The sequence below is a fragment of the Daphnia magna genome, unplaced genomic scaffold (genome assembly GCF_020631705.1).
Source record: "Daphnia magna isolate NIES unplaced genomic scaffold, ASM2063170v1.1 Dm_contigs225, whole genome shotgun sequence".
Taxonomy (NCBI): Eukaryota; Metazoa; Arthropoda; class Branchiopoda; order Diplostraca; family Daphniidae; genus Daphnia; species Daphnia magna.
Window position 1 is genome coordinate 1 of NW_025533188.1, and position 17,519 is coordinate 17,519.

Below are 17,519 nucleotides of genomic sequence, written 5' to 3' on the forward strand. Positions count from 1 at the left end.
AAACCAGATAGGACAGTACACATTGGCAGGCGAATTTGCTACCTTACTTTAACGTACTTTCAATTTCCTAAGTCATTATCTCACGCACAAAACATGCAAACAATCGGCTGTTCTAATATTTATTGTCTAACCAGTCCCAAAAAAGGAGAACGGGATTTACCGGGTTCCTTCATGACTATTTAATGGCCGAGAAGGTTGGCAGATCGCTCAATCAGTCCTGCAGTGATTCGTTTCCACGTTGCCCACTGTCACTTTTTGAATACTTCCGTTCGTACATGGGACCAGCAGTGCGGCCAATGATGCAGCTAACCACGATGAGATTCTTGAGCCGAGTTCCATTCCCGAAGAGATTGAGCCGTTAAAGCACAGCTCATCTGCAACGAGAGACGATAACGGGAGCTGACCACCAAATGAAATGGAAAACGACGCAACATCCGTCCGGAAGAAGCATCCCTTTGGAGTGGGAAATGAAATTTAATCGCCACAGTTTTTATTTATTTAATGTATAATGCAATTTCTGTTTGGAATGAAAACAAACGTGATTAGGAGCGATGTTCCTAGATTTCGATAAAGCTGAAGATTGCTGTCAAGAAGAGACGAACTGCCTGTATCAACAAAGTGGAAACGCTACATTTAAACGATGATTTATTTATTACTATGATGTACCCATTTTGGGTTTATTCAAAAAAATCCACACATGTAAAATACAAACCTGAATCGAAATAGTGTGATGTGATGCTTGTAAAAACATTTCTTGTCTTCATGACATGAGTATCCAATTAAATGCAGAAAGCCACACAATCAGTAACCGGCAATCACGAACCCCGCACCAATATGTGTCGCTGCTTGGATATGATCGTGATTGACTGGCTGTCTTGTTCGCCCTTCCGATCATCGATCTATTGGCATCATTGAGAATTACATCCAATCCTAAATCACAAAAAACCAAGCCGAAAATATAAATTAATCTGCATACGCAATCTGATCAATTGCCATCTTTCTTGTTATGCGGATATGTAAGATAAACAATCAATAGACAATTATGCGATTTCTATACACGGAGTGTACGAAGATCGAGTATAGCGTATTTAATACTTTTAAGATTTACCGTTTTCAAGATAGTTTTATCCTCATATGATCTCGCAATGTTAAACATCCTGCTCCCTGAATTCGGATTGATTTGATTAGTATTCGTAGCACGGTAACAACACTTGGTCCCAAGATGGCCGGACGCATCCCTAAACCTCAACTCTAGGTCATGTTCTTCCGTGTATAAGCAATTTCCAAGCTAGTTAGCATCAGGAAGTAGTTTTGCTTTAGAATGACGTAGCCCTCTCCTTCGTTTAAAAATTTGCCACCTATCACCTTACGAAAATAACGAATGCTACATATTTTATTAGTTAACAAATTGCGATTAATATTTTTTTTAATTTTTACCTATCTTCGAATCCCCTAGAACGGCAGGCCCGCAATTCAATTACGGAAGATACTGTTGTTGATGAAGTCCAGAAATTTTTTAGGGTCAAGACATGTGTGGAATTCTGTGCATAAGGCAGACGCCAACCGAACAGTTATAAGGCCGTTCTTACTTCCTTCTCCTCACAGTCGGCCGCTAGCTTCACTGCAGGATCACGTTTGAACGCAGGCTAAAAGTCCATCACTTTTCTTTCCTGTCTTCGCTGTGGTCTATTAAAGAAGGTAATGCATTATTGTACGTGACACCTTTTTCATAAAATTCAAAATAACTATTATAATTTTCTTTTAAAAAAATTAATAGATGGGTACTCGCACTCCTATATTGCTTCGTCCTCACTGGACTATCAACAACCAGTTGACTCTGCCATTAGTGGCGGTTGATAACAACGGTAGAACAGCGATTCGTGGACTCATGCAGTTGATCATTCCGATTACCATATTCATTGATACAATTTTCAGTGATAAAGCTGGTTACACTGCAAGGTAAAAATGAACTAGTCACCAGTGAAGTCAAGTCAACTAAAATCCCAGTCCACCTAGCAACGTGGAATTGTTAAAGGAAAGTCAATTTTGATTACTTAGATTAATGATTCAATTGTTCTGTCACAGGTCATTCGGCAATGAAAAGTATCAAGTCTACAAGTCGGTGGAAGGCATATTACAATCAACAGGAATAGATGGAAAAGCCTGTTTACTTCTGCACGATATGCGAAATGCAAACAAACCCAATTGGGGAGTTTACCGTTGTGGGGAGATCATAACTATTCTATTAAGGTAAAAATAATTAAATGCTTTAAAAAAGAAGACATTTGATCCTAATTTCTAGTTAAAATTCAGTCCAAAACGAGGAATCAATGATTTTTACACGAATACATCGATGCTGAACAGATAGGCCAATCGTCTAACATGACTTGTGCTAGAGAGTTCTCAGACTGTCCCATTTCACTTTACAACCTGTTCCGCTCATCACGTGGAGATTCAAACGAAATGGAGCTCGATGAAGATGAAGAAAATGAATCTTCGGATACAGTAGACGGTGAAGAGGCTAGTGAACTACATTTGGAAAAACAACAGCAACCGTCTGGTTGACCATTCTGAAGAAGTAACGAATCATTTTCTAGTGGAGAAGGATGTGCATCACAGTATCCGAAATGGAATTGAACACTAACCGTTTAAATTGAACAATGTTAATATTGACGTCCACTTCGGCATCGCCTGTGTGTTTACATCTATCGAGAAAGAATTATCACGGGTAAAGGGTTCATTTGTATAATTGTTAAAACACGAAAAAGAAAAAGTCAAAAGTATCGACTTGACATCAAATCGCTTTTCTATGATGGAATGGTGAAATTCCGGATCGCTTATACGTAAAATGATTTGCGAGCAAGCAACATAAAAACATTTAGGGATGAAGGTTAACGTTCAAACGAAGTTAACCTACATTCCTAGTAGTTTCCGATTGTTGCTGCAAGAGATGACGTTTTAGTTTATGAAAAGCGACTACCATTATTTATTATTGACCTATTGTAAAAGTTGCAGGCATGTTACAAATAAAGAAAAATGTATAATGGATTCGCTTTTGCATGTAATTGCGTAGCTCCCAACTCCCAATTTTCTTTATCGTCTTACCAAACTTATACACGAAAGGCGTTCAGATCCTACTACCTAATTTTCTAATTTCATAATTATTCATTTTACCTGATTTTGACGTCATCCCTGGAAAGACACGAAAACAAAAGAGGAGATTGAAAGAATTTTGTTTTGAATACGCTTTGATTTGCCGCAGAAAAAAGATAACAACGGCAATAAATGTTGAAAAGCGCACTTCATTCAGCATGGATTCCGCTTTTCTAAGGCCTCTGCTGTAGTATGGCGAACTTTTATCTTCTTTGCGGGTGCCGGATCTAATCCGCTGGAGAATTCCGACAGCATGGCTTGGAGTTCGTAATGACTCGGCTGGTGCTGTGTTCCATCCGATCTGCCAGTCAAAGAAAAAGGTTATTCTCAACTATTCGTACAGAATTGGACAAAGAAGTTTGGAACATCTGAATCGAAAGCGTATACGCCCAATGTCTTTCCCATAGTTCAAATTTGGTTTTTTTCTTTCTTACCCCAGTGCTGCTGCTCTCTTGAGCATAGACGGATTGCGTTGGCGGGCCGTGTTGAACGGCTGAACGCGATCGTTACGCTGACCCATTCGACCTGCGGTGTTGATCTGGGCCGGTGGGTCACGAAGAGCGAACGATTTTGCGTAATGACCCAAATGGAGCGATTGGAAATTAAAGACTTCACGGACGTCCTTGGGTAGAGCCGCATATGACCTGACGAATGACACGTAACCTGTCACAAGTACAAAATTAGTCTTAGTCCTTTCTGACCTAATTTTTACTAAAAATAATAAAATAAAAACTGAAAAAAGAAAACAAAGGACAAAAACGGAAAAAGACAGGAAGAAAGAGTAAAGAAAACAACATCTGTATACCTTTGGTGGCCATTTCATAAAGATTGTAGCTCTCGATAACGCTTTCCTCGAAGCTCAGCTGCAGAGAAGTGGCGGCCTGCTCCATCGTTTGTGACGTCTACTCATTGGCGTGAAATCCAAAAGGAGAACGAGATCAGATTTCGATTAGACGCACTTCGTTGAATATTTTTCTTAATATGGTGTTACAGCAACAGATTTCGTGACAAATGAAAAAAGACTACATCGATCAAAAATTATCAATATTTACCCTGGCCCATGAGCTGGCTAACGTCTTTAAGATGACATCAGGATTCTTTTCGACAACACTGGACGTCCGACCCCATGGAGAAGAAAGCGGGCACATAAAGAAAAATGAACGCATTTAATGTTTGTACAATACAAAACAAGAGATGAATAAAAATTAAAAACCAGTAAAGAATTGCATAGTAGAAATATACCAGTACATGCATGGAAGACGTCTAATAAATCGGAATTTAAAAAAAAATTAAAACTTAAGTATTACTATCATCAGCTTACCTGAGTCCCCTTTTGGCCAGGTGATGAACGAAGTCCGTTTCAGGTGGCGCTAGGAAGATGATCGCTTGGCCGCACTTGCCAACACGGGCCGTTCGACCCACCCTGTGAACGTATTCTTCGGCCGTCACGGGAGGATTGTATTGGACGATCCAATCGACCGATGACAAATCCAAGCCACGGGCAGCTACATCCTGTATTTTTTGTCAGGTGTTTGATGCCAAGTCAAATACGCAATGATTAAATGAATGAATGAATGGGTTCCAGTGATTAAAACTATAACAAATTAAGTGCGTTAGTCATTGCGTCTGCGCTTTAAATTGGCTATTATTCGATAAACATTCGCTCTGGGCCTCTTCTGTAAAACACGCTAGTTCAATCGCACTAACAAGAATCAAAAACACGAATAAGATTTAGACAAATCCGCCCATTTTCCTCGATTCCCATTTCTTATCCGTACAAAGAAAAAGAACTATCGTAAACTTTCTTCATTGGCTAGCCGCAAACTATACATCTTCCACTGGCTTTCCCTTTCCCACGAAAAAGATGGGATCAAAATTCAAAGTAGTCTAGAGAAAAACAAAAACTCGCTCAACAAACTTCCGTGAGCAGTCGCTGAGCCGATATAAATCGCATGTTTTACGTAGAAATTAGATGCAACAGATAAGGATGGAGAATTTGCTATTACACTGCTCGCATTTCCCATTAAGGAACACGAATCATTCGTCCGCAAAAATAAAACGATGAATCAATGCTATCAATCACCATCTTTTCACTACCCCATCGGGAGTTCAAATGCAAAAACCTTATAAAGACATTAGCAAAAGAAAGATCAACAGATCAGATTTTTTTTTGCGTTTGTTCGATGGATGAGACCCTTTGTTTCAGCCAAAACAAGTTATGTCTCCAGAAGAGCATAATTGATCAAGCTCCCCCCAAGTTCTCAACGTGAATTCAATTAGGATAACTAGATCGAAAACGTGTATCTATTTAGGTTTTAAAAGGATTTCGCTAATGGCACAGCTTTTCCAACAACTCACTGAATCTTCTTACTCGCAAAAAAAAAAAAGATTGTTATCACATTTTACAATTAAGTAACCTGTCAAGCCGACGTAACCTGCATGATAATTCCTCCAAATTAACGAATGGTCAAGTCAAAAAGCAATTATTTCGGGTTTCGTTAACAAAAACAAACGACTGGTCGACCTTCTGCGAACGATGTGCGATGCGAAGTAAACAAGCATCCATAAGCCCCGTTATACCATGTAACTACAAAAGCACATGTGATCAGATTGTCAAAACCAAATTGAGATACAAAAAGTCTATGGTGGAATGAACAATTACGACACACAAAAAAAATACCGTTAGTCGGTTAGTCTACCCGCTCCAACCCAACCCGTCCGGGAGTTGAAATCCTCCTATTCCGTCCCCTTATCCCACCTCCAACCCCCCCACCCAAAAAAAAAGGGAAAAACTTATCTAATTTCATTTTTTGTAGATTGTCTCGGTAGCCAATGGCGGAATTGCATTGCAGGCGAAAATATAATTATTTTACAGAATGAAACATTAATGACCACTTACCGTGCACAGGAGGACGCCACTTTCAGTGTCTCGAAATTCCTTGAAGATTGCCGTCCGATCCTGGGAATGCGAAACAGATCAAGAGATAAGGAAACTTATAATTGACAATATAAAAGTAATTTCTTCACGGATATTAGCAATGGCAAAACGCCCAGCCCCGTGGCTTTGGGGCCATCAAAGGCAGGGGAAACTACACCAAACTGGCCGTAATCGGCACCGAAAACGGTAACCGGTGGCCAGCGGCTACTGTCGAGAACCCCAAAGACTCTGCCCCTGACTTATTACGTATAAAAATGCGAGAATATTCGTGGGTTCTCTTGTTAAATTTTGGTACTTTGTAATTCTAACGAACACAGCATGCACGCCATCTATTCGAGAAAGAAAACTGTCTTCTAAATAACGAACGTGAATAGCGTACCTTCTGGGGCATATTGCCGTGTAGTTTACAAAAGCTGATTGGAGTCCGGCCTTCCCGTTTAGCCAACACCTATAAGAAAAAGGAAGAGAAAAGGTAATGAATAAGAGAAAAAAATCATCAGAATCTCACTCAGACTTTGCAACGACACCTTTGCATGCTTCAAAATGGTTTAATTAAAAAAAAAAACTCACCCGGTTGAAAAGCTCAGCGTGGTAATCAACGGAATCTTGCGTAGTCATGAAAACCAGGACTTTCTTTTCCGTGGAAATCTGTCAATAAAAAGAAAAATGCATGAGAAATTCCCTTTTATGAGAAACAGAGATTTTCAGATATAATGACTTAACTAACCGTGCATTTCCAAAGAATGAAAGCCGCCAGCGTCGCCAGTCGTAGTTTTGGGGGTACTATAATATACCACTGTTTCAAATTTGTTGGCGTCACTAACTGGTCTTGATTTATGCTTGCGTCTTCCGACAACTTAATATGCTCAGGGTCTGTCAGTGCCAATCCGGCTAGTTTTTCAACACCTTTGCTCAACGTAGCCGAGAGCAGCACAGTTTGTCGTCGTCCTAAACTGCCTTCTTTAACGAAATGTTCTTCTACTATGCTTACAATCCTGCAGGCAAAGAAAATATCAAAACGGAAATAAGGAACGAATTAGTTTTATCCGATACAAATTGAGATTAATCGTCACGTTTAATACCTGCCCACGTCTTTCTCGTAGCCCATATCCAGAAGTCGATCAGCTTCGTCCATGATGAGCCAGTGAAGCCGACCAAGATTAAGATTACGTGTAGACGTTAAATGGTCTAGAAGACGACCAGGAGTAGAAATTAAAATGTTCATTCCTTTTCGTATGCGCGCTTTTTCAGATTTTTCTTCTCCCCGCCAATCAAGTATCCCGGTACAACCCATGTAAAGGGCTATATTGAAAAAATGTCTATTAGCATTAGAATAAGACGAGACAATGGAGCTTAAAAATTATTTCAAGTTAATACCTTTAGGATTTTTACGAACCAAGAGTAGGTTTGCAGAACCAACTCTCTTGTGGGAACAACGACGAGCGCAAACACACCAGAGCTTCTATCAATCTTGGGTGTGATACTCTGTAATTTCTACTTAAACCAGCCTCAGTAAGAAAGTGTTTAAAACATCTTAAACTAGACAGTGTTTTAACGTACCTCTACAATAGGAATGGCATATGCCAGAGTTTTACCACTTCCTGTCTGAGATTTAACAATTGCATCTTTTTGTCGAGAAGAATTGGAATCGTTCTGGACTGGGCTTCCGTCATATGTTTCAAATTCAAATCTTTCTCTAATGTTGCTACCTGTGAAACAAATATTATTTAAGGTTCCATTTAAATTCCAAATGTAGTAGACAATTTCTTACTAAATACTTGTGTATGTTCAAAGCCGAAAAGCTTCGGGACGAAAATAAATTTTCTTCTGTACTTTCTACGTTTTCTTTAGTGACGGTAGGAATCTCAGGATTTTTAAAGAAAAGTGATGATATGATGCCTGTGTTGTTATAACCACCTGATGATCCCCCTTGTTGTGAAACAGCCCAGTTGTTTTTCTTGTTATTTGATACAGTTTTTCTAGTTTCTTTTTTTTGGCTGGTAGGTATGACAGTAGTATCCACTTGTACATTTTCTGCATGTGATGGTTTCTGTGGTTTACTGTCACTATTTGATTGATTATTTTTCTTAGAGGAGAGTGGCTGTAAATTTGCTGAAAAACTCTTCAATTCAGACAAACTTTTCTTTTTAACGTGTGTCGCTTTTTTCCGAACAACTACAAATGCTGGTTTCTTCACACCATCTGCTTTCACTGTCTGTCGAGGCTTAGGTGCAAAGCTCACGAGGGGCTTCTGGTTAGAAACATACTCTTGATGTGACATAGGTTTGGCCTGGTACATAAATGTATCAGTTAATTTTCGAACATGAAAACAGTTGAAACAATATGATCGTGAACGAAAATAAAAAAAAAATGCATGTAAGAGTTACCAACCTTTGGCGCATCTTGGGTTTGTTTGCTACCATCAGTGAGGTTCAAAGTGAAACTACCACTGTCCATTTTCTAGTGGATCTTTGGGTCTAAATGTCAGAGGTATTCTAAAATATATCCGTATGGGAAATATCGTTAATTAGAGAGTAGAAAAAAATGTAATATAAACTAAACCAGTCAAATCTTCTCTCATCTCATCTTTTCCTACTTTTCTTCTGCTACAAAAACGCACGTGTTTTGTGACGCTTGGATCGTCCCGCCATCGCTAGATGGCTCTATAAAAACGAGTACAAATTCAAAAAGCCCTACCTGCTTTGGTTTTCGATTCGCAACAAAAAATAAATAAAATCAGACAAAATTTGAAGTAAATAATAAGATATTTCAATGCTTCATGCTTTTACACGAGTACTTCGATACATAAATTTATTAAAATCGAGGAACATCAAAAGTGGCTTGAAAAAGCTATCTGAAGTATCCGATCCTGCAAGTTTTTATTCTTATAGCTTACTCAGAAGTTTAAATTTTTTAAATAAATATTTTCTAACGAAATTGAGATTTTTGAAAACTTCGACAGCCACAAGGGCATCGTTTCAGGTAAATACTGCAACCGTTGCAAAAAGAAGAGTTCTACATTTAAAGCGAGTCGTTGCTGTTTCGTTAAGGCAAATTTGACATCCAATGTTCTCGGCTCCAAACTTGAAATAAGCAATTATGGACTGGACTATATTTGGTGTGAATCGATTGTGATACCAACGACGCGGAGGGTGATAGAAACGGAGTACTACTTGACTATCTTCCGGCTCACACCTGGAAAGTGCTTCCTCAGCTAGGGTCTGTACAACCAACCGTTTTCTTATCCGTTCCCTTCTTGAATTCTCCTGCTGTACTCGCTTCCTCTCACGTCGTACATGTTCGATTAAACGACCACAGATACGACACATTAGAGAGTCTGTTTTCTTTGCGTACATCCCAATAAGAACATAGAATCCGGCAAGAATGAAAAGAAAAATCCAAGTGGACCAACCTACCGGAAAGAAAGGAGTGATGCAAACCGAACTATCAGCTTTGGTACAATACTTACTTTGCAGACTAAACCCACCAAAAAGGGAGCGCATAACGTTGGCAATCGTTCCATTGCCTTGGACATTAAAGGCCAATCGAGCTTCACCTCTTTCAGGCTCGATAAACTGGATTTTTTGGAGTTGCTCGTGCATCCATTTCATTGCTTTTTCACTCAGAAAGAAAAGCAACACTTTCACCATCAATTTAGTGTTGGATACAGATTGCCATGACAAACCGGTTGCTTCACTGCAAAAGAGGAAGTCTGTCCTGTACCGACGCAAGAAAAAAATGGATTGAATGAGAGCGCGGAAGAGTACGAATAGAAAAAAAGCGACCAAGCAAAGGCTGGCAATCCTGCGCACGAAGAAGATCCAAACAGTATCGAACGAAACATGAGCTGTCATTCCAGAATCAAAAAGCGTGAAGTTAAAATGAAGCCAAGGCTCAATAACCATTGACGCTTTAAGCTTTTCCACTGCTGTTAAGAAAGTATGGTAAGCTTGACCGTAGAAAGTATCATCCGGTGAACAATAGGCGGCTATGTCAATAGCTCGACAAGCGGAATGAGAGATCTGCTGGCAAAGTTGTTTGGATAGAGTTCGTTGAACTGATCCTGTGCTTTTGGAGGATGGAAGAATTAAACTAGTTAACCATTGGCCAGCTATATCGAAGCCTTGATCTAACTTGGCTAATTCTGTCTGGTCGATGTAAGCAGTGCACGAACGAGCAAAAAAAACTGGGCAAGTTGAATACCAAGAAGTGGTCACGTTCACACATAATTGTCGCAATCGGCTAGCTAACATCTCATCCAGCTGCTCAATACTTTTCCCTTTAAAATCCGTTGACGAGAAAAAGCCTGTCGTCATGTCATCTACTGAAAGTCTAATGGAATTAATGAGCTCAGAGTGTCGCCCGTTAAAATCAAAGAGACTGAGAAATGTTTGGTAAAATGGGAGCAGTATAACTTTGACGACCATTAATTTCTCATCAATATAGAGGCCAATCAAACAGAAAACGTGGATAAGGATAGAAAAACTATTGATGATTAAAGTGAGCATCGGTCCCAAAAAAAGCTGAGTTTCTATAATCAATCGCAGAACTAAATTTAGAAGTGGGATAGCTAAATGGATGAAAGTCATAGCACCAAGACCTGGTAACCATGTCCGAACGTACAAAGGGCTGCCAACAAAAATAGCTACCGCAATTAAAAGCCAAATAGTGAACCAGCTGTGATAGTATAAATTAACAAAATAGAAAACACCGGACGTGATCAATGCCAGAATGGCATTGAAAATGTAGCACTCATCTTCCGGCAATGCAAATAAAATAACAAAAAACACGATCCTGCTAAGATCGAATACACTCGATGATTCCATCGTTTTCTCGCAGATTCCAAACCACTAACATCCTCTGCTGCATAAATCAATGCCATTCCTAATTCCTCCAAACCGTCTTTGATACTATCCACGAATTGCTTGACGATCAAAATGCCATGTTCGAGTAAACTTATTTCAGATTGAGAGACGGTAGCGTTGGTTTCACATTGTTTCTCGTACAATTTTTCCCTCAAATTCTCGAAAAAATCTGCCGCCGAAGGGAGTTGTGGACATTCCGGAATTGGGTCTCCTTTCTGCGTGTGCCAAACGTTAAAAGCATCGCATACAGTTAGAACTTGCTCTGATTTGAAGTTAATTTCTGGTGAGGATGGGGCTATTAGCCCGAGACACAGAATAATTACTGCCAACATTGAAGACGTGACACTCTGTTTGAGAATAAAAACAAACAAACCGACATCTAGAAAGTTTTGAATACTGCAAAGCCAGTCGAGTCCAACCCCGGATTGAAAGCTTTGTTTTATTAACCGGAAGGCTGCGAAAGTGCATGTCGCAATGACATCTGTAGTAAGAACAATGTCGATCGATCAGACAAACTGGTTTTTTAAAATTTTATTTCGCAGCAATGCTGAGATCCTTTTTTCGACCACCAGCGTAGAATTGCACGGGTTGTTTGGTTAAGTCGATTGCGATAACCTTTCTTAAGTCTGAGCTGTTCCCAACATGTTGCGAAATAATTTTTGGACCGGAGGTTATCCGTCTATCAAATGCTTTTTGAAATGAAGTTTTCGCTCACGCCTGAGTTTCACAAAAAGAGTAGTATCAATTACTGTTATCATGAAACATCATGATATTTAGCGACGTCTTTTCTCTCGAAATACGACCAATAACCATAACGTATAATAGCCTACGATCTATAGCAGGATATTCCTGTATTTCGGAAAGCCGTTGCTATCCGCGTTAAAACTGGAAACCCCAAAATTGACACACGCGTGAAATTTGTACAACAGAGAAGAAAAACGTGTAGCATTCTTTTTAAAGAGAAATTTTCTTCCAATTCAATTCCCTCCCAACAGAAAAGGTTTGGGTCTGGAAAAGTATCAGATGGACGTGTGATAGCGAGAAAATGACATCAATCAGGGAAGGCAGGTTGAAAAAGCGTAGCAAATGTTGGACAGTTCCAAGAAAGAAAGCACACACACAAAATAATGTGCTGCAAATAAAATGTTTTCACAGTTAAAAGTAAAAGTTTTACTACCACTTATTCCTAAATCAGAATTCATTCTTCGTAATAGTCCTTTCTTGAGTGTGTTTATTTAGCAAATGAAAATGTTTTAGGTTCGTTTGAATTTTTCTTGCCGATAAAGACTTTTTACGGACATACATTAGTAGGCATTTAACTGACCCTTTTTACACAGTGTGCAATCAACTAAAGTATTATGGTAAAATGCTTTCTAAGTTGACACAGTCCCATCTAAGATGAGATTTCCATTTCACTAATATAGCTCCGTAGATTAATTCCAATTCATTGATAGGCCACTACTATAAACTGTTAAAAAAAAAATAGCAACCTGTTTAGTGTATTGTTTAAAATTTTGAAGCAGCAGCACTAGAAAGGATGCCGTTCTAATCTGCATTCAAAAGTGAGAAAAAAGAAACAAGGTACGTAGTTGCCGACTGTTTGTGGATAAACGACTTTCTCTTAAAATCGAGTCACAAAACTACCGCACTTTTTCTCCTTTCACTTTCAGGATAGCCATTCAAAAACGAGACTCTTTCCAACTAGTCGGTACACTTCCATGGTGCTGCTCCTGACGTGAACCGGTACACAATTAAAAAAACAAAAACAAACTTAGCTCTCTTTGCACTTTCAGACACCTGAAAGTTGACTCAACACGACCAGTATAGTGTCATGTGTCGCCAGAGTCTTTGGCATTTCACCGAATGAAATCAGCTATACTTAGCCAGTGAACTTCTCCTCTTTAAAAAGATCAGAGTGAAGTGAACAATCGAGACATTTGGTTGACAACTAGTGGATAAGATGAAGCCATCTATATCTTTGCTATTGATTGCCGTAAGTGTGTGCGGTCTGGCCATCCATGCAGCATCAATATCCAGGTGAGATCCACATCATTCACTGGAATACATTCTTACGTGAAAAGTCTGCTAATTCCATTCATTCTCTTGTAGAAAAACGCTCGTAGTGTCAGAACCACTAAGCTTCCTTACGAAATTCATTCTAAACAAACGAGCCAAAGCGGTGAATGCAGAGAGAAATGACGATGTTCAAACTCTTGGCGCAACTAAAAGAGCAAGCGTGACTCTCGAGACGCCTATCGTTGCAGCAGAGTCTATACGAATTGAAGTAAAGGCTGAACACCCGAGAATTGGAGAAGTTTCTGAAACCAAAGAAACTAAAAATCTAATTGAAAACGATAGCGAAAAACTGGCCGTCATTTCTACGAGTCCCAGGTGAGTCATTGAAATGCCATCAAGTAAAAGAATTAAATGTGATGTAGCAAACCTTAATTCGGGAATAGATCCTCATCTACCACCGAACCTTCTACGTGGAGCTGGTGGCAACTGAATAACCCCAAAAAATCTGTCAAAACCAAGCCAAGAGATGTCATCAAGTTATCATTCCACGGTGACGTTAATACTGCCAGAAGGTCCACTGGAACCGATCCTGTCGAAGTCGTTGAGGCTGTAGCTGATGTCACTCCAGTCGAGGCAGTCCCCGTTGAAGTTGTCGAAACAGTCGCACAAGACGCCATTGTTGAGTCGACCGGAGAAAGTGCTTCCAGCATTTTCGTGGCTACCACCCCGCAATCTGTTGAGAAAAAAGGTTCCATTAAAATCGTGGCGAGTCCCAAGCACCACATTCTGTACGAAGATAACACACCTGATTTTCACGTCACGTTGCAAGTGATTAAGGTGGAGATAGATCCAGCTCACATCAAACCAGTACCTGAAACCGTTGCGGTGGACGTCAAACCGGCTGAAATCGCATCCGGCGTAGATGTTTCCGCTTCAAGCAGTGCTGCGGCCGGTACAGGTGAAGCTACTGCAGTGGGGGCTCAAACTGTTGCTGTTGCGACTGCAATTTCAGATATTTCTGTAGACGAAAGGATTTCTACTGTAGATGTTACGTCGGGCAACGTCCAGGTGAATTTAGACTCGGAATCATATGTGTCTCAGTCTGGACTTGCTGGAACCGGAGTAGCTGAAGGAGATGAAGGAGCTGGAGGAGATGAAGGAGCTGGAGGAGATGAAGGAGCTGGAGGAGATGAAGGAGCTGGAGAAACTGAAGTGACTGGAGTAACTGGAATTGCTGAAATAGCCGAAAGGCCTGTGGACAAATCTAAAAACGAGGCTCAAAACGAAAAAAGCAGAGACACCGAAGATGGAATTGATAGCTCAGAGGAGGATGAATGAAGTTCTTCCCAGGAATCTCATTTGCTATTTACCGAAATGTAACGGGAAAATTCAGTTCTTAACTTCCTTAATCGACCAGTGATAAATATCCAATTGCACGTGTATCAAAATCGTTAGACCGTTTTCATCTCGATAATAAAACATAATTCATTTTACATCGTACAACTACAGATGTTATTACGCTCGATTTTTATTTTCTTTACTTCTTGGGAAAATTAGAGTAAATAGCGCCAAGACAAATGCATAAAATCTAGACATGTTGCGTTAGTGTGAAAATCAATTCTATAAAATGGCACGAGAAGGTTCTGATGTAGTCACGCCGAAGCATTTCAGCACGTCTTGAACCGCGTGAATCTAGTTGCAGATAAAAGACCTAACGAGATGTTTAAATAAATACAGGAAGGTGATAACCGATGGGCAATGCAAACACTGCAGATTCAGTAGCATTTGCTAGCCTCAATATGACGTTACTATAACGAAAAATCCCATCGAATCATTTGCCGTTCAACCTGCCTTAGTTTTCGTTTCAATCACTACAGAGTTTCGACACGTGTCACGTACCACTCTTGACTTTTTCACAATCTCACCCTCACCTGACGCTTTAATGTCGATAAAACAAAAAAAAAACCCAAAGAGTAAATAAAAACTAATCAAATGGATGAACGAGAATGAGGATTTTCCCCAACCACATGGTTATCTTATTTATATGACTGTGTTGATCCACATCCAAAAGTGTACTGGAATAAGGGATATAGGTAACCCCAATGCCCACCTATGTATTATAGCTCAGTTGCTATAATAATAGCAATTGAGTTAATCATACTCCACGCTTTCAAAATTTTATGAGAAATCTTTGGGGCACCGCATTCGGGTCGTGCGGGTACATCGCGTAAGCTCTTCGGTTTTTTGCATTAGCATTTTAACGTTGCGTTTGTCCCACCATACGCGACGAAAAGAAGTGGGGATGATGTAGTTTTGGAGTTAGTAATAAAAACCACATAAAAATGAACCTGATAAAGGCGAAGTATGTAAACAATCCACACAGCACAATAAAACGTTCACTAAGGCAAACTACTATGACGTGGTGAAAATTCCCAAACAGAAGAGTTTTTAGTTTTTGCACTCTACCTGCGCTCCAATTGGAAGTGGGCGGATGATGGTCGAAAACAAAATAGCTGTCGGAGGGAAAGGGACTAAAAATCTACCTTCGTTAGAATACCAATTTTGTTCGTTTCATTACCTTTCCCCTTCTTTTTCAACAAATGCTGAGACAGGGATTGCAATAAAAGTTTGATGCGCATTTTGTTGCAACGGTAAAAAACTTGTATCAACGTGTATTAGATGGCGCAAAGTATAAGATAAGTAATCGATAGACATTTATTGGTGCGTAACACACAAAATCTAATCAGCTAATCCGACACGATCATATTGGTTTGATTGATTCGTAAATAAAAAGCATTACCAATGAGACTCCACCTCTCTGCATCACGAGGCTGTTAACGAACAATAAAAAACAAAGTCAACATGTTATGGATGTCACCATACCACCTGACCTATATGGTTTAAGCCGTACCCGGTGAACAATTGATTAGATTGCGGTCCCCAATTTTTCGCATCGCGGTGTGCAGTGCGAAACTACATATAAACAGAGAGATGTTCTAGACATTTTACCAGTCTTTCTGATTCCGTCTAACCCTCTGTTCTTGAAAATGAAATTCTTGATTGTTGCAGCAACTCTTTTGGTGGCGAGCGCTTCGGCCAGCGTCTTGAGGGCCAAAGGCCTCTCCGACTGCGGTAATGTTCTATGGCATTTTTGTACCTGAACTAGCAATCCTTTTTTATTAATTAATAATAAATATCAATTCATTTTTTATTCATTTTTTAAAGGTCCTGGTGGCGCGCCCATTTCTTTTGAGGGTGAACTTATTACCCAAACGGCCCCCGTTGTTGGCAGGATGTTCATGGATTTGACTGTAAGTTATCGCAACCGTCAATGTGTCCCTTTTTTCTTTATATACATTTTCTAAATCCACGAAATAATTAAATGAAAGTAAATTACGTGATAACTTCAAGGCACTTTTGTAATAAAAATCCTAGACTACCACCTTAGTTGATGCCACCGTTGAAGCCAATTTGCAAGTCCGCAAAGTCACCACCCGAGTTGCCGACAACTATGAAGTTCCGTGCCTGAACGGCATCTCTGGCACCTGGTAAGTCTCTTATATAGCTCATTGCAAATTAATGATCAGAATCCAAAATAGCACTAATTTCAAGGGAAGAGAGAGGGACTGAAGTTTAATTAAATTTTTTTTTTCTTTTTAGCACTGTTGAGTTCTGCTCAGCTCTTACCACTTACCCAGATGCCGTCTGCACCCTCTTCCCAGCTGACGTGCCCTGCTCATGCCCTCTGGCTGCCGCCGTCTACGCCAATCCATCCGCTTACATCACTTTCACTTCCGAATGGCTCGCTATTGAAGGAGGAGTTAACGTAAGACTTAAAACAAAATCAGTCCCAATACAAAGAGCCCATTTTTAATGATTGGTTTGCCCACATGATTTTACCTGGCACAGGGTGACTACATCACTCGCACTGAAATCGTTTCCAACCTCGGAACTCCCGAGGAAACCATCTTGGGCTGCCTTCTTTTGGAGTACGCTTTGGTGGCCGTTTAAGAGCAAGCAGACATAAGTTCTTCTTAGAAACTGTTCGTGAAATATCGATGAGTTTAGTGTGTTGATAAAATCTTAACAACGAAATAAAATCATTATAGCAAAGTGTATAGTGAGAGCTTCACATTATTCGGAATCACACAATCTTTAGCTGACGCAAAGTAGAAAAGAAATAACAGTTATCGTTAGACTTTATGCTCCAGCAGCGCCGAAATACAATACAAGAATTTATCTGGTCAGAGAGAGAGAAGTTGAAAATTTTATACAGGTCGAGTATGGACAACGGGAAGGGAAATCTCCTGCCACATTCCCACATAAACATGTCCAAGTGCTTTTTAGACCGTACGTTCATATTGGTTTGATTGATTTGTAAACAGAGAATATTACTGATTTATGGAGGCTTTAGCTCTCTGCCTCACGAGACTGTAAAACCAACAATAAAAACAAAGTCAACATGATAAGGATGCTACTATACTGCGTGGCCTGTAACGTATAAGGTGTACCCGGTGAACGGTTGATTAGATTGTGGAATGTGGAAT

At 39.8% G+C, this 17,519-nt stretch overlaps 4 protein-coding genes, 1 long non-coding RNA gene and 1 pseudogene across 7 annotated transcripts; 3 read left to right on the forward strand and 3 right to left on the reverse strand.

Moving 5' to 3' along the window:
• Positions 1-454: 454 nt before the first annotated feature.
• LOC123467756 lies at positions 455-1,579 on the reverse strand. 3 transcript variants are annotated; one of them, XR_006641871.1, is made up of 4 exons: positions 1,438-1,579; positions 1,109-1,365; positions 713-930; positions 455-605 (listed from the first exon to the last, which is right to left on the reverse strand). It is a non-coding gene; the product is annotated as an uncharacterized LOC123467756 (long non-coding RNA). The 3 variants fall into 3 exon arrangements; XR_006641870.1 differs by having other exon boundaries at positions 1,109-1,384; positions 1,438-1,578; XR_006641872.1 differs by lacking the exon at positions 455-605 and having other exon boundaries at positions 645-930; positions 1,109-1,384; positions 1,438-1,578.
• LOC123467755 lies at positions 1,538-3,048 on the forward strand (annotated as a pseudogene).
• Positions 3,049-3,230: 182 nt separating this feature from the next.
• LOC123467754 (probable ATP-dependent RNA helicase DDX31) lies at positions 3,231-8,717 on the reverse strand. Its single transcript, XM_045167549.1, is given in 16 exon segments — positions 3,231-3,454; positions 3,588-3,816; positions 3,959-4,055; positions 4,206-4,263; positions 4,475-4,665; positions 6,053-6,112; positions 6,471-6,539; positions 6,662-6,739; positions 6,819-7,086; positions 7,174-7,351; positions 7,354-7,393; positions 7,469-7,585; positions 7,652-7,722; positions 7,725-7,800; positions 7,863-8,381; positions 8,483-8,717. Coding segments are annotated over 16 exon segments (2,265 nt in total). The 5' UTR covers positions 8,549-8,717; the 3' UTR covers positions 3,231-3,306.
• A 352-nt stretch (positions 8,718-9,069) lies between these two features.
• Positions 9,070-11,458, reverse strand: LOC123467761. Its single transcript, XM_045167552.1, is given in 2 exon segments — positions 9,070-10,841; positions 10,844-11,458. Coding segments are annotated over 2 exon segments (2,217 nt in total). The 5' UTR covers positions 11,289-11,458.
• Positions 11,459-12,659: 1,201 nt separating this feature from the next.
• On the forward strand, positions 12,660-14,465 carry LOC123467759. Its single transcript, XM_045167550.1, has 3 exons — positions 12,660-12,993; positions 13,066-13,347; positions 13,416-14,465. Exons 1-3 carry the CDS (start codon positions 12,917-12,919, stop codon positions 14,308-14,310), a joined length of 1,254 nt encoding a protein of 417 aa, XP_045023485.1. The 5' UTR covers positions 12,660-12,916; the 3' UTR covers positions 14,311-14,465.
• Positions 14,466-15,948: 1,483 nt separating this feature from the next.
• LOC116927764 lies at positions 15,949-17,088 on the forward strand. The gene is made up of 5 exons (XM_032934819.2): positions 15,949-16,104; positions 16,198-16,283; positions 16,408-16,520; positions 16,633-16,798; positions 16,882-17,088. Exons 1-5 carry the CDS (start codon positions 16,020-16,022, stop codon positions 16,981-16,983), a joined length of 552 nt encoding a protein of 183 aa, XP_032790710.2. The 5' UTR covers positions 15,949-16,019; the 3' UTR covers positions 16,984-17,088.
• Positions 17,089-17,519: the final 431 nt, after the last annotated feature.

Bases quoted from the DNA above. Each gene is read 5' to 3' on its own strand.
- LOC123467759 (XM_045167550.1), top strand. From the start codon at position 12,917: ATGAAGCCATCTATATCTTTGCTATTGATTGCCGTAAGTGTGTGCGGT. The intron at 12,994-13,065 runs GTGAGATCCACA...ATTCTCTTGTAG, and splicing joins CATGCAGCATCAATATCCAG to AAAAACGCTCGTAGTGTCAG. The intron at 13,348-13,415 runs GTGAGTCATTGA...ATTCGGGAATAG, and splicing joins GTCATTTCTACGAGTCCCAG to ATCCTCATCTACCACCGAAC.
- LOC116927764 (XM_032934819.2), top strand. From the start codon at position 16,020: ATGAAATTCTTGATTGTTGCAGCAACTCTTTTGGTGGCGAGCGCTTCG. The intron at 16,105-16,197 runs GTAATGTTCTAT...CATTTTTTAAAG, and splicing joins CAAAGGCCTCTCCGACTGCG to GTCCTGGTGGCGCGCCCATT. The intron at 16,521-16,632 runs GTAAGTCTCTTA...TTTTCTTTTTAG, and splicing joins AACGGCATCTCTGGCACCTG to CACTGTTGAGTTCTGCTCAG.